This window comes from Glycine soja, chromosome 8 (genome assembly GCF_004193775.1).
Source record: "Glycine soja cultivar W05 chromosome 8, ASM419377v2, whole genome shotgun sequence".
Classification (NCBI taxonomy): Eukaryota; Viridiplantae; Streptophyta; class Magnoliopsida; order Fabales; family Fabaceae; genus Glycine; species Glycine soja.
The window spans coordinates 6,004,210-6,020,620 of record NC_041009.1 but is presented as its reverse complement, the minus strand read 5'-3'; the positions used below and the strand labels follow the sequence as shown (position 1 = coordinate 6,020,620).

Genomic DNA, 16,411 nt, shown 5'->3' with positions numbered 1-16,411 from the left:
GAATTGTTTTCATATATTTCTATTTCTTTTTCAAATTTTCTTTTTAAGATTAGCATTAATAGCAATGGGCCGAAATTGCGTGTCTTACTATATGGTACGTTGAAAAGGCTACTACTACATACACATCTCCCTGTGATATGCATCGATCTAAGTATGTGGGGACCCTTGTAAAATAATGAATAAAATATATAAAATAACTAAAACTAGCTAGTAAATTTTACACGTTCCACAAACCCAGTGACTTTGTCCCTATAAAATGTCACACTTTTTACTTAATTTTACATTTAAATAGGTGAGAAGGGTTGACCCATTAATATAAGAAAGTTGAAAAAATATAACTTACTTTTTGTTAAAGTGGATTGGCGGGTTGTCCTAGTAAAAAAAAAATTGAGTAGGTTATAAAATAAAAGTTGACTGGCTGACTCAATAAAACTAGTTAAAACGTGGGAAAAATAAGAAAATATATTTTTAAAAATCAATTCATCAAATCAAATTCAACATCACATAAAAATATTAAAAAGAATTAAAATATGAATCAAGTTCAAATAAGTTACAAAAGTAAACTAATAATAAGCTTATTTTTAAAGAAAATTAACCAAATGGGTTCATATATTTCACTGATCAGGATATTTTTGTCAAACTGTTTCATTAAACATAATAATAGTTTTATCAAAAAAGTAATAAGAGAGTTACTTTTACATTTGTGTCTTGGAATATGTATTTTTTCCATTGAACGAGATTCCAAATGGCTTTTGACGGATGAGGATATAATGTACTTAATGCTTTTGACTCGTCAAGTTGATAGGTATTATGAATTAAAATGGCTTATTCACTTTTTTTACGGGTTATACATTATTAGCATGTTTAGAGTGACGATAATTATCAAATTACGGTAAATATGAAGTAATATATAATTGTTTTGGAATAGTAATCATCATTTTAAAGGGTATTTAAACATGTTATATGACTTGTTAGGTCAATTAATATTATTTCTAAAAATTGATTCATAATTAAATATAATTTATATATTTTTTTCTTAAAAATCTCATTCTTAACTATTTCATTTCCAGCAAAAGTAATCTTACCACTTCAATAGTTGAAGGAAAAACTTTAAGAAAATAATTTTAATAGAAAAATAGTAAAAGTAAAAGTAGGGGAGAAAAAGGTAAAAAGTTAAAAATGTTTTATTTTTAATTTTTATTTACCAGAGTTGAAATTATTGAATACTGAGAATATGGATGTGAGGAAGCGCGTACAGTAAGAGACTAAGAGGTAACAGTCTCTCGCCAGAAAGGAGGCAGAGACCGAGAGAGCAACTGCACGCACTGTAACTCTCTCACCGTTTCTTCCGCTTTGATGGAACAGGTTGGTAAAACGCATGCGTTTTGAAGCTTCCATTCCATTTCAGTTTCGATTTTCGATTCTTTTCCCTCTACTCTGCAGTACGAGAAGGTTGAGAAGATAGGCGAGGGAACATACGGCGTCGTTTACAAGGGTCGCGACCGCTCCACCAACGAGACCATCGCCTTGAAGAAGATTCGCTTGGAGCAGGAGGATGAGGGGGTTCCCAGCACCGCCATTCGCGAGATTTCTCTCTTGAAAGAAATGCAGCACAGGAACATTGTTAGGTATATTATATCTCTGCTAAGTGTTTCTGAAGAATGTGTTGGTCTTCAATTGTGTGATTCATGTGCTGAGCAACAACATTCTCTGGGCGTAGAGATAGAGATTAGAAAAAATAGGAAGATTTAATGTTCGGTGTCTCGACGTGGTGTTCATTTTGTGGTCTTTTGGTTCTGCGTTGAACACCAATGTTTAAGTATTTAATGATAGATGACAGAAGGTAGATAGGGAATAAGTGATTCTTTTTGGCATGGTTAAACTTGTGTAGGACGATGTTGCTGATAATTTATGCTTTATTAATTGAGGAATGTATGTATTTTCTTATTCACTCCAATGTTGCATATATATACCAACATGGCATGACATGGTTGACAGATAACTTGTCTCTTAAACATGTGATCAGTCATGTTTGTGTGTATCAATGTATGGAAAAACATCTGCTACGATAATTCTGTTTTCACTGTTTTATAAGATCCACTAAAAACATGCTTGTGGGTCGTTATGTATACCATTAAAATTAGGATTGAAAGGTCCAAGAAAACCTACTGACTTTAGTTCCTTTAATTATGTTGCTTGCTTCATTTAGTCTGTACATTGTTGTCCTAATGTTATTTATCTCTTAATCATTTCCTCATTATCGTTGGTGTATGTGTGGAGCACAGGTTGCAGGATGTAGTACATGATGAGAAGAGTTTGTATCTGGTTTTTGAGTACCTTGACTTAGATCTAAAGAAGCACATGGATTCATCTCCAGAATTTGCAAAAGATCCACGACAACTAAAAGTGTGTGACTTATCTTCTTTTCTTCGTAGATTTTTGAGCTTTTTGTAACAGTTATAATTATAAGAGAGAGCAAGAAATACTGTGTAGCCATCAAATGCCTGGTTCTCTTATCCACTTTCTTGTCTTGGCATAAATTAAATAAAGCAAATATGAGAACCAATGATGATTAAATACCCTTATGGTTTCGACATAACTTTATCTTGTCAAAATGCATGTTCATACATAATATACATGTCTCATGAATTTTGTGATGAATTACCATTTACCAGTTACGTGGATAGCAGTCAATTGGTATGACTTTGTCCATAAAAGTTTCCAGCTTCTGAAGACAAGTGATGCGTATAATAAGTTTGGCCTTTAGCATTTTGATTTGCGCTGTTAAGTGCTTATTAAAACTGAAGATGCTAAAGTAGAGTTCTCTATTCTTAAGGAAAAATAAACTACATCTATAGGTTAATTATTCTTATTTATTTTCAGTTTGGTAGGAAAAAACTTTATTTTATTTGTTCAAGTCATTACAGTATGACAATAAAGATGTTGTACTGACATGCAGCTTTATTTCATTAGATTTTGGCTCCTTTTCTCATTGCCTGCCTCCTCAATATTGAAGTATCTGAGCATGAGTAGAGTTGTAATTTTGTATTACTGTCCTCAGTTCCCAATCCCATTAACTTCCATTCTCATTGTTTGTCTGTTTGATCATGACTAAGTATTTCCGCCTTATTATGGATCGTTAATTGAATACATTTTATTTTTATCGTGGTTTCAAAACAAGATGAGCTAATTTAAATTTTTAAATGATGCTTTCTGCAGATGTTCCTGTACCAAATTCTCTGTGGCATTGCTTACTGTCATTCACGTAGAGTTCTTCATCGAGACTTAAAACCACAGAATTTGTTGATAGATCGCAGCAATAATGCACTAAAACTTGCAGATTTTGGATTGGCTAGGGCTTTTGGAATTCCAGTTAGGACATTTACACATGAGGTTTGTGTGCTACCCTGTACTGGGTTCTGACCTTGGATATAATTAAATTTTGAAATTAATGCGCATATGTACTAGAGTATAAATACTCATGCAGCATTTTTAGGTTGAATGTTTTTGAACTCCAAACTTTAGTTATTGCCCTATATTGCTAAAACAATGCAACACATCTTGGAGACCAGATTGGTAGTTTGTTATTTCTTCTCCCGATCTAAAATTCATTAGTGTATACCTGCAGCTGGCATTCTCCTTCTTATTGTCCTGCATTTTTTCTTCCATTCTCTCTTATTAAATTGGGGAGAAGATGATAAAATATCGTATAATGTGGTTTGGCCATGCGAGAAGACTATAAAATAAAAGGCTTGAGTGTTGTTGCTCTATTAATATTGTTTGCTAATTCTAACTGTTTTTACTAGAAATAACCCATGATAGTTATCTGAGTTGCAAGAAGTGGAATTTCTTCAAAATTTTGCAAATTAACGTAAGGATTGCCTCATTGGAAACTCTGAGATTATTGATCTGTTTCGTACTATCTGTCTAAGTGATACTCAAATTGTTACCTTTCTCACAAATTTGAAAATTAAAATTCATGAATCATTTAACTTGGTATGTTGTGGTATGAGTTTCACAAGTAAATATCGGTAAAAAGAGTGGTAGGCCCATTGTTCTTTGCTATTTCTCTTGTTAAATGTTTCATCAATTATATATATATATATCAGCCACATTGCATAATTTTTACTTTTTTTTTTGCAAATGGAAAATTATTATAATTTTATTTAATTGATAGATATATGGATGTAGATTCTCTTAAAAAATATAATTCTTGTGAAAAGGTACAATGGTAGAGGGACAGTAAAAACATCAAATTATCTTTTTCTGAGTTATAGATTTGGCGATTGTTTGTAGGTGGTAACACTGTGGTACAGAGCTCCAGAAATTTTGCTTGGATCCCATCATTATTCTACCCCAGTTGATATTTGGTCAGTGGGATGCATATTTGCAGAGATGGTAAATCAACGACCTCTTTTCCCTGGGGACTCTGAGATTGATGAATTGTTTAAAATATTCAGGTGAATAGCCTTTTTTCCATGATTTCTATTGTTCTTTGGGAGTCATATTAAAATCTCTTGGCTGAAAACTTGACAAAGAATGCCTGCCCAAATTCCCCTAACAGTCTTTAGACTTAAATGGATGTGTGACACAAATATGTACTGGCAATCTGGCATATTTCCGACTAATGTGGATCTTAATGATTTGGGAGGTTGCAAATACTTTTTTTGCAGTTTTATTATTTTGGAATTAAAAAGATTTGATAGGGACTCCGATTGAAGTATCTGAACACTAAATGTAATACTCTGGTGGACTGATGCAAATAATATGCATGTGTATGAACTATGAAGTCTCAATCTCTCAGATGCTTGTTACATTAACTTTTTTCAGTGCTTTAACACTCATTTGGATTCTGTTGGTAACCATCTGTATTAAGTTGAATTTCTGTCAATACTTTATAATCCAGTTTGAGGATTTGGGAGGGAAAATGGAAGAAATCCTCTCTTTTTTTTTAATCGAAGCTTCCTTTAGTTATCATTGCATGATTTCTAGGCAACCAGTTAATTCATTGCTTTAAACTTTATAGTACAGAAACTGTTATATTTTAAGTATTGCAATCTATATAATGAAAACAATACATTCTTTTGCTTTCAAACAGGCATGTAACAAATAAATAAACCAAGCTACATAATGTTTGCTTATATTTTGACACATCGTTCCTTGTATGAAGAATCATGGGTACACCAAATGAAGACACATGGCCTGGAGTGACATCATTGCCTGATTTTAAATCAGCCTTCCCCAAATGGCAGCCTAAGGTAATTAAATGGATTTTGTCTTTGCCTGATTTTGTCATTACTATAAAAATTTAGAATTTAACCTTATTTTGTACTTTGCAGGACCTGAAAATTGTGGTTCCAAATCTCAAGCCAGCTGGTCTTGATCTTCTTTCTGTAAGTGGAACATCGTATGTAATATTTTTAAATAATAAAAAAATAAATGTTTCTCTAATATGGTGATAAAATGTAACCAAAAGTTACATATGTCATCATCAGTGAGGAGAAAGTGCTTTTTATTCTGTTGAGAAACGGGATAAAACAAAAGAAAATATTGAGAATGTTTGATTGAGATTGGAGAGAGAGCCTCATTTTCTAATTTATTTATTCTAGTTTATAAGAGAATATATGTAAAAGTTTTATGTCTTTCTAATTAGTGCATTTATGTTGTATCCCAGAGCATGCTTTACTTGGATCCCAGCAAAAGAATTACTGCTAGGAGCGCTCTTGAGCATGAATACTTCAAAGACATTAAATTTGTACCCTGATTTCTTATCTTCAAGGCTGAGGTGTCTATATTAGTATGTGTAGCATTTATGGGTTTTGACTCAAACGTGTGTTGTCCTCGCTTTTTTCTTCAATGCTTTGTACCGAATCATATTTCATTTATTTGTTCTTACATTTTTATTTTAGTATGTGTGATCTTGTTACCTATTACCCGTTTAATGTTCTAGTTTCGATGCAATGCAACAAGGAATTCAGTTTGCTTGATGTGTTTGTACATACTTAATGCTGAATGTTGCTTGTAAAAGTAAAATTAGGTACTTATTTGCACGGGGCATGTAAAATTGGCTTCCGTTCTTTTCTGTAAACTGCTTTTATCTGCTTTCTCAAATTGGTATCAGGACATAAGTTCAATGAACAACATATAATGCATTAATGTACGATTTAATTGTCCTAGGGGCATGTTTTGATAGGGAAATTTAAGTAATTCAATTAAGTGAAAATTTAAAACTCTGTTTTAAAGTTACGACATTGTATTTAAAAAAGTATCCGAAACTCTAATAATTTTATTGAAGTATTTTTATTACCTAGAATTATAGAATTCCAAATATATAAAAAAAAAACTTAAAATTTTTTACGTTCATTTTTTAACACAATACAATATGCAACCATATTTTGATGTAGTGTTTTCCTCTTCAACATGGCAGAACAGGCATTGTAAATCCCTGTTTTGAACAAAATGTTTCTCTTACTCAATTATCTTTGTAGTTTGAATCTTGTCAAGTAACAACTTCCACCTGAACGTCGCACTATTAGAGGTTATATTTATCTTCCAAAAGCAGTGGAAAAAAAATGGTGTGCCATCATGATCATATGGTTGTTGTAGAAATGCATACACAAATTTAACTTAATATACTGCACTGTTGTCATGTTTCCATACCCACTTGTCATTAATGCATTCTTTGGGTTGTGATGTATTAATGAGTTGCATGAAATCTTTCAGCAACCTTTTTTGTCACTCAAACTAGTCTTTCCTCCATCCGAATTCCCACTACCACCTCCCTTGCACCCATCTACCCATTTCTCCAACACAACACATCTTTTAACCTGAATTCATAAACATTTTGCTGAGTTTTTCACATGAGATTTTAAATCCTACTTATTTTTCATGCCAAAGCCTAGTCTTCAGTCCATTCTCAAGTTTCCAACTTATATTATTTCCAACCCAACCCTCATCATGACCCCTCTCCATATCTTCCTTACACCCTTCCACCACACCGATCCTTTGTTAGATATCCCTACTCCCATTTAACTCCTTATATTTGGATTTCAATACCTTGCACCATAAGCTATTATTTTTAGTCAATGCCTTCCAGTTCCACTTCCTTGTGAGTGCTTCATCGAATTTTTGTAATGCCTAAACCCTCTCTCCTTTAGACAACAAATTCTATCCCACTGTGCAATCCTAGCATACTAGATCCAGGGCTGTTGCTTTCTGCATTTTTTTGGAATATTTTTTACCTTTCGGATTGGTCATTCCAGAAATAAAAAAGGGAGTGCATTCTGAAAGAGAAAAAGGGAAAGCATAGCCTAGATCTAGATGTACATTATCTTTTACGTATCTTACAAAAAATAACTTATGAGATGAAAGAATATTAATCGTAGGTTTGAAGAACTCTATTGACTTGAAGTTCTTATCTTTTTTATAAATATTAACTTCCACCGAATCTTGTGACATCTTTTTTTTTAAAAAAACATGAACACTATATGAATTTAATTTAATTGTTCCAAAATTTAAAAAATTTATACATTTTAAATTTCTTTCATCATGCATTTTTTATAGGAAATGGCAGAATGCCATTTCAAGGCTATGAATGTCAAAGGTATAAGATGTTATATCTATACTTACATATTGTTTATCAAAGGAAATGGCTAGTTATGAAAATTAAATGTTAATCATTAAGGGAGTTTAGTTTAGTTGGTTGAATATAATATCTAATTATTATAAATTTTCTGATACCGTGTTCAATTCTTACGAATAAAAAAATTAAATGTTAATCTTACATATACATGCAGTGCTTCAATCTTTAGTCAAGTATGTTTAAGGCAAAATATAAATTTATTACTAAGAAATATTTTTCTGTTAACTATCCAATTAAACCTCTAACGATTTAAGAACATGGTGTATAAGAGTGATTAATAAGAGATCACAAGCTTTGTGTGGAGTTGTGGCACAAGATCTGCTGCAAGAGCATATAAAAATTTATAGTAATAGATTATGATGTCTTATACTGTGATATGATGTAAATATGCCCCGCCACTATTAATATCATGTTCATGCAAAACTATTTTCATTAGAATGATCTTAACCTAGATTGGTTATCAATTAATTATGCCGCAAATAGTCGCGAACTTAATACATATTCGGTGAAAAAGGTTGATCAATGAGAAAGCATGCACCACTGTGTTTTTTCCCGTCTTACGAGCTTCATTGGCTTCTCCATGAAGGAGTGGAATCTTTTCATCAGGGAAAATGATTGGTATACTTTTACTTGTCATCAGTGAAAAATAATGAGGAGAGAAAAGTGAAAGATATATACGAAATACGATAAGAAATGTAACTAGAAGAGAGGTATGAAGAGAAAAATAATTAGGATTAATGAAAAATAGTAACGATATTATGCTAGTGCGTACATATGATTGTTGTTTCATTAGTGCGGGCCATTAGTGCAAGTCATTCAACTTGGATCTGCTGCATAAACACCATAAACTAAAGGGATAAAAACAATAAAACCATATATACTACCCACCATTCAACATATGGGACCAATTATCATCAACGCCACAAACTAAGAACTTGTTGTAATTAAATGTTATCCGCTCATATATAAAATACAATAAGAGAAATTTTCAATATGTGTCTTCAATTTTAAATATTTCTGTCTAGAAGTGTTCTCATTTGCTTGAGATAGCAAGATCCCCGACGTTGAACTCAAACTTAGTTGTTACTCGAGTCATTTTTTTGTGCATAATGTTTTTCATTAATTCCATATTCTTTTAAAAAAAAATCATACGTAAAGAAGCATTCGTTATCCTTTATTAAATTATTTAATTTATTTATCTGAAATGTGGTTTTTTTTAATTTGAAAGATTTTCTATCAGCAAAGAAAAAAAAAAGAAACATGTTATATAATATAAGGGGTACAAGAGTAACCAACTATGCTAAACCCTCTCGAATATACAGAATTCTTACTACAATGCTTTCAAGCAAATCATAGGATTCATAAATAACCACTCATTAAATAATAACAATTTTAAGAAAAATCAATACTTGATGAATTTTTACATATAGAACTAAATTTATTGGTTTTTTCTGTAATTTATTGATTTTATTCACTTGGAACAAAATTAATCAACAACAAATGACCACTCAATAGCAAGTAAATATCAGTCGAGTCCCTTTAGCATTGTATTTTTAGCTGCGCATATGCTTTAATAAATTAAAATATTTTGTCGGAAGGGACAAAAATATCTTTTATAATCTATACACTTTAGAAATAATGTTTTTTACCTTAGTGGCTGGAAAATATATTTTTTGGGTAATTATGTTATAATTATGCAATATTTACTAGTTTTACTAATTGTTAATCTCTATTGGAGAACTTTAACTTATTGAAGTTTTTTTATTTTTATTCAAAAGACTCAAACTTAATACATTATTAAAAAAATATAAATTTAATTTTACTTGAACCAAATTAATATTGTTGGTACTAGAAAATATCATTAGCGTCAAAACAGAATTCCTAGAAATTATACAAAATTTATTTATAATTACTTGTCAGTTAATAGTGACAAATAAATAACTATTTTTTTAAGCAATATGACTATATTAATAAAAAAATAGTTATTTAAAATTTTATTTGAAACTTATTGGATTTGATATAGAATTTCATTTACAACTATACATTAACCGGTAGTTGCTAACTAATAATCATAATTATATCATTAACGAAAAGCAATAGCCGTTTGAAAGTTTTACAAAAAAAAAATTATTACTTTATAAATTAACAAATAGGATATAATCATTTGCAAATCTCTTTTCAACTTCATAGATCTAATATGAAACTTTATTTACCTACCCACAAAAAGCAATCCATAATTTTCGACTTTTTGTACCTAATACTTTATCCGTTTGCAATTAATTCTAACTTTAGAGAGTTTTAAATTATTTTATATTATTTGTTATTCTTTTGGAAACTAAGTAGACATTGACAAAAAAAATTTCTTTCAATTTTATCATTACCTTTTCTGGTATCTTCACTGGACGAAATGGAATAAAACATTAACAAAATGAGACGATAATTAATACTGTTAAAAGAATTTATATTATAAAACTACTTAATTTTTGTACAAAATTTTAATTTTTAGTTTTTTTAAAAAGGTACGTATAAATTCTTTCATAATTCTTAACCATTCAATATTAACATAAAAATTATATATTTAATCAACAAGAAATAACTATCGGCAAAATTTTCTATTGGGTAAATCTAACTGTCTTATTCTCTATATAACTAAGTTATCTGAAATTTTCTCACTAGTTAATATTTTATATTCTTAAATATTAAACATCATTTAAGTTATCCTTGCTATGCATAAATTCTCACCACAGAAATCCTTCTTTTAATTAGTCTAAATAAATTATTTTAATTGCAGACATTAAATATTTACGCTTTTCTGCATAGTATTTTATTTGTTTTAAGTAAACTAAAATCAAGCTTAAAAAAATACTATTTAGGATGATTATTTTTTTTGGTGAAGATATATTAAGGATGGATCGACGCATAGCATTTCTAAATGAGTAAACGAGACTATAAATACTATTGTTATTAATCAAAGTCACACTTATTAATTATACAATAGTTTGCTGTATGCACTTTTGCAAGCTCCATATGCAGGAATTCCTTCAACTTTCACAATACTTTTCCATATAGAACGAAATTACGATATTAATTAGACACTACCCTGACAGGCTTCTATTCAGAAAGAAAAGAAAAAAAAAACCCTGACAAGCTTCTAATAATGACCACACTAGTTGAATCCTTGAGCCCTACCACATCGCTAACCATAGAATAGAATAGAATAATATCATTAATCGTTAATTTTCCACCATGCATCATAACATATAACACGAATAATGTTAAAGACGTAGTTCAGTTGGTTGAAGAAGGATGTGCCACTTATTGTAAATTTTTGACACTATTTTTGATTCTTAGGGATCAAATAACACGCATGATCGCAATCAATTAAACCCACCACACTGGGATGATGATGAGAAATAAGAAACCCCATCAGATGTAGAAGCTGTCCCATTCGAATCAGACAGCATTTGCTGATGAGGAACAAAGGCACCACCACCACCACCACTATACCCTGAAGAATAATTCACATCACTCGTAGAACCCACCATCATCATCGCATCATGATCATGATCATGTCCACTTTGTTGTGGTTTTCTCCGTTTCTTCTTCTCATAAGCTATGCCTCTCGCCTTGGCCTGCGCGTCCCTCACTTCCCTGAGGTACAACCTCACTGCGCGTGTCCCGAACGGGTTCATCTCCGGCGCGCCGCCGTTCTCCTCGAAGGCGGCGCGTAGCCGGCCAATGAGCGCGTCGAGGCTGCCCCACGCCTGCCTCAGGGGACACGCGCAGGGACCCGGAGGGTGGGAGTTTCCAAAGTATCCGCAGGTTTCGGCGTGAACCTTGGTTTTTCCGAACTGGTCGAGGTAGCGGAGGAATTCCAGAACGTGCGCGCCGCTGCAGCGTGAGAGAGTCAAAGGTGGTCGGTGGTTTTTCAGGTATTGCCCGAAGGTGTTCCAATCGCGCCGCTTCTGTGACTCGTACCTGCTCAGAGGTGGAGAGACACACACTCGTTGTGGTGTTAAGGCCAATTCATGGTCTATGTGTTGTTGTTGTCTCGAGGAGGAGTTGTGGTGGTAACCCGACATGGTAGCGGCGGCAGCGGAAGCGGCCACGGCAGCTGACATGTTAAACTTCTTCTTGTTTTTCTTCTTCTTTTTGTAGGGATGGAGATTTTAGGGTAAGCAAAAGCACATACGAATTTGATGTTATGATGTTGCACTTTCTCTTTTTCTCTTCTAGTTTAGGGTTTGGGGACTAGAAATGTGTGTGTTTAGTACAAGATGTGTTGTGTTTGGTGAAAGATATATGTATATATAGAGTTTACCTCATGGTATGTTTTTTGTTTGGTTAAAGAATTTGTATATCTAGAGTTTATCTCAAGGTATGTTTTTTTGATTGGTTAAAGAAATTTGTATATATAGAATACTTATAGACGTCTACCTAAATTTCGGATGGACTAGAGTAGAAATAGTTGAGATAAGAAAAAAAAGAGAAAATTGGACGGACATAGAAAATAATAAATAGAAAATAATAAATGTGATAAGTGATACTATATGAGGAATAAGAAACGTAAGAAGAAAATAAAATTAATAAAAATGAGATATAATGGCGAGAGTGTGTGTTTATAATTTTTGGGGTTTTATATATAATGGTTTAATTTTATTGTGTTTAATTTGGGATTTGTGGTCTTGGGGCACTGTAGTTCAGGTGAGTGTTTGGTTGGGATTGTCTAAAGCTAGCTAGCTGGCTTAGAGAAGGCAGATTGATAAAGTCGGTGATTTTGAAAAAAATAATAATTGAGTTCAGAGTTCTTCCCCTATGGTCAAAGGGAAAGAGCTAGGAGTTTGGCGTGATTTTGATAACATGGATGGATCCATCTAATTAATGAGAAGATGGTGTAGGTTGAAATTTTTGGTCTTCTTAACCAGGGATTTACTCAATCTAGTGGAGAACAAAGGAGAGGGGTGGGGGAACATAGGGGGAGGTAGAGAAGGATGATAATTGCTAAGGAATTTATAAAACTTAAGCTATGCTAAGAGGAGGAGGACTTATGGCTGAGGATGAATATTGAGGTATAGGGTAGGCAAATTTTTCTAGCTATCGGGAGACAAAAGAGGGGTCCATGCATTAGAGAGCAAGTGATGGCAATTTGAATATCACTTCAAAACGTCTATTTCAATCATTGATCCCTCTTGTTTTTTCCCCTTCCTCTATGGCTTTAAGGTGGAGAACAAAACAAAAGTGTGGAAATTGTTTAGGGCCTACCCCTTTAAGTAAAGTGAGTACAATTTAGACCATTATACCAGACAACTAATTGTCCATTTGCTCTTGGAATCAAGAGTGACACGCTTAACCACCCCGATACCCAAAAGGGTTAGGAGTTAGGACAATTTTTCTTTGCACTTGCAGGTGCCGCGGGCCAACAACATTTGTGTCCACAATGCTTGCACGAATTAAATTCAGTTCGTATGATATTTTCTTTAGTCTAAAATTATACTACTACTTTGAAGAGGATGCATATGACTTGCTCCATATACAAAACTAGACTTTTTTTTCTTCATATTTTATTAAATTTTTTTTGGTCCTCAAATTCACTTTGAAAGACTAAAAATAACATTATGTAAATTTAACAAATTAAAAATATATTTAAAAGCATCTAAGTTAAAGAGTTTTAAAGGCTAAAATGTTTATATCGTTCATCTCTTACTCCATTTAGTATATTAATATATAAAGTGTGTGACGTAAGGCTGTAAAAAAGCCAATTAAACTAAACTAAACCATAACTAAAACCAAATTATATTTTTAAAAAATCAAAATAATGTAAATCAAATCAATTTACATTTCAACAAATAAATTCAATTTTTTTTATAAGCGAAAGAAATTTATTAAAAATGAGTACAATGGTACTCAACCCCATATACATTAAGTAGTGAATTTTGGACACGTGCATATACAGGACTAGGGTTCAAACACCATTGTTTAAAAGAATGAAAAGCCTTCCTACCTTAAAACTAAGCCAATGCCAAGACATCATTTTAATCAAATCTAAAAGACTAGTCGTTTCAGAACAACATGCCACACACATATTGATGTTCAAATTTTCATAAAATTTAATACAAATAATTATGTTTTTTTTTTTGGAATGCAGGGCTAAAAAATTCCACCATTAGGAATTTCTATAAAACTAAACTCGAGAGGAGTCAACCAAAATATACAAAGAGAGAAAGTCACGAACAAAATCATATATATATATATATATATAATATTAATTAATTTAGCATGTGCATCAATCAAATTCACATGTTATATATAAAATTATTGAATAGGTAATAGTTGTAAATTATACTAGTTTCATTTGACCCCTCCCTTAAATATTAACATCAATTTATATATAACAAATTCACTTATAGCTGTCATAATGTAAGATAACCAAAATTCATCTACAGCTAATATAAGGACCTCATATCAAAATAGTAGCTATTATATTAAATTAAACAAAAATTTAGGTGCAAGTCGTATATTAAATGAAATAATATATCAATAACTCAATCTAATAGTACTTTATTGTTTATGAGAGTATAAGGTAATTAAGCTATCATTTCTTAAATAAAATAAGTCTTAAGGTTTGTGAATATCAACTAACAAAAAGAAAGTCAGGGTAAAACGAACACAAGAGCAAGTGGATTAAAAATCACAAAATGGTGAAGACGTACTTTGTTGTGCTCGGATAACAAAAGAAAGAAAGAAAATGGAGGCTAAAACTGATTTAGAGACGAAGGTGTAAGAGGTAGGATGAGGTCTAAAAAATTATTGGGATGAAGTAAAATAAATAAGAGATGTATTATTTTTATAATAATACTTTTCTTTATTATTTGTATAGCATTAATCATCTTATTTCACTTTTTTCCTCTTCTTTATCTCTGCTTTAAGTGTACAAATTTTTATATACAAAAAATAAAGCAGAAAAAAAAAGGAATAAGTTGTTAGGAAGAAGAGACAAAATCAAAGAGGAGGGTGGGGGAGGGATCAAGGTTCTTAATTGTATGATAAGAAATATGATAAATGTTATAAGTGAATTGAATCAAGAGAGATGATGCATGGAGGTTTCGTGTCAACTCTTCACATGTGACACAAGTCTATGTGTTGATGCTTGGTAGATTAATTGTGTTGCATACGATGAATTAGATGTGACCTTTATTGATTTATTTTTCGATAAAATTTCATGTGAAATAGGCATGACAGATTGTAATGCTACTACCATAGGATGATAGACACTTTTTTTTCTTTTTAATAATGTTCACCTAAATTTTCATTTTAAGGTAGTAATAAAAAAAAACACTGAATTTGACATGATAAATAGCATAAATTATTTTAGTGATTACATTTTTTTGATGATACTATACTTTTGAAGATTTTTTTTAATATCAATTTTAGGTTAAAAAAAAGAAGAAAAAAGCCAAGTTATCTCACTTCTCTCTCACTATATTGGAAGTGTCTATATAATCTTAAAAATGATATTGATGTCCTGAAATCAAACTAATTAAAAACAATTATCTTGGTTACTTTCATAAGAAATAAAAATATATAGCTAATAAGGATAATAAATCACAAAAGTAAACTTGAAACACCACACTTTAAAAAAAAATCTTAAAACATTAGAAGAACAGCTTGGAAAAGAGAACCAACAAAAGTGAAAATATTGGCTTTTGACAGTTAAAACACCACATAACCGGAGTGTGATGCTGGGCTTAGTGGCAGTAAATTTACATTTTGGAGTATGACAATATAAATTTATAATAATCAATTACGTAAAGCTCCAAAGACCCTTCTCTCCTCTCCTATTCTTTATCTCATTATATAACTTGTACCTCGAGTTACCGTGTTGAACCATCCTTTTGCTTTGGCTATTTCTTCTTGTCTTTTTCTGAGACTCAAGCTGGCGATGCAACAAATTGCTCAGAAATGCTGGTTTTTCGTTCTTTCAACAAAGCAAGTTCTATCTGCAATGTGTGGGGATGAAATTTGAGCGGGAGCAGGTGCAAATGGGGTCTTCTCTCGTTGCACCAAATTCACGAGGTAAGGAAGTAGAGTAATGCAACAAATGGCTGAAGCTTATGTAAACAAAAGTGGTTCCCTTTTTTTCACATTTCACTAACCTCTTTCAGTTCATCTATCATAAGATGATAAGAAACTAGGAAAAGTTTGTCGTAATGATAAAGTATACAGTGTCGTGTTATTTTGTTATGTAAATTGAAAAAGAAAAAAAAATCTGTATAAGGTCAAAAAAGGTAAACATTAAATATAAAATTACTAAACATCAGAAAATCTCAATGTGATTTGCCTTTTGTTTTTATTGTTATCGGGCTTATAAATATGATTTGTTATAAACTCATTGGCATGCGTAAGTTCTACTGCTCGTTCAGCTTCATCACCCATAATAAAATGGTCAACATCAATGTTGCCACTGCTTAGCCACCTTCACTTTTTTATTTTTTTTTGAAGGAAGCCACTTTCCCTCTTGTTCAGTTTAGTTGCCTGAAAAAAAATGAAAAACGAATGAAGCCAGAATGAGATTTTGGAAAAGCTTTTGTTTTTCAACCTTGTGATGGTTTTCAATGTTCTTACATTTTCTAGACAAATCCGTCATCTGCCATCCTAATAGATTATCCTTTCTTCCGAATCTAAATCTGCAAATGGGAGAATTTCTCAACTCCAATTCTAACCATCTATGTTTCGTCCTTGGCTGCAAAATGAATACGTGAAATTTCTCCA

General features: G+C 31.7%; 2 protein-coding genes across 2 annotated transcripts; one reads left to right on the top strand and one right to left on the bottom strand.

Annotated features, from left to right (window-relative positions):
• Positions 1-1,218: 1,218 nt before the first annotated feature.
• Positions 1,219-6,057, top strand: LOC114421441 (cell division control protein 2 homolog). The gene is made up of 8 exons (XM_028387354.1): positions 1,219-1,365; positions 1,444-1,628; positions 2,286-2,406; positions 3,220-3,393; positions 4,297-4,460; positions 5,171-5,258; positions 5,340-5,393; positions 5,675-6,057. The coding sequence occupies exons 1-8, from the start codon at positions 1,357-1,359 to the stop codon at positions 5,762-5,764; spliced, it is 885 nt and encodes a 294-aa protein (XP_028243155.1). The 5' UTR covers positions 1,219-1,356; the 3' UTR covers positions 5,765-6,057.
• A 4,549-nt stretch (positions 6,058-10,606) lies between these two features.
• Positions 10,607-12,060, bottom strand: LOC114421442 (protein LIGHT-DEPENDENT SHORT HYPOCOTYLS 4-like). The gene has a single exon (XM_028387355.1). The coding sequence runs from the start codon at positions 11,761-11,763 to the stop codon at positions 11,020-11,022; it is 744 nt and encodes a 247-aa protein (XP_028243156.1). The 5' UTR covers positions 11,764-12,060; the 3' UTR covers positions 10,607-11,019.
• Between the last annotated feature and the right edge of the window lie 4,351 nt (positions 12,061-16,411).

Coding starts and splice junctions, on each gene's coding strand:
- LOC114421441 (XM_028387354.1), top strand. Junction 3,394..4,296: donor TTAGGACATTTACACATGAG/GTTTGTGTGCTA, acceptor GATTGTTTGTAG/GTGGTAACACTGTGGTACAG. Junction 4,461..5,170: donor GAATTGTTTAAAATATTCAG/GTGAATAGCCTT, acceptor CCTTGTATGAAG/AATCATGGGTACACCAAATG.
- LOC114421442 (XM_028387355.1), bottom strand. CDS start 11,763: ATGTCAGCTGCCGTGGCCGCTTCCGCTGCCGCCGCTACCATGTCGGGT.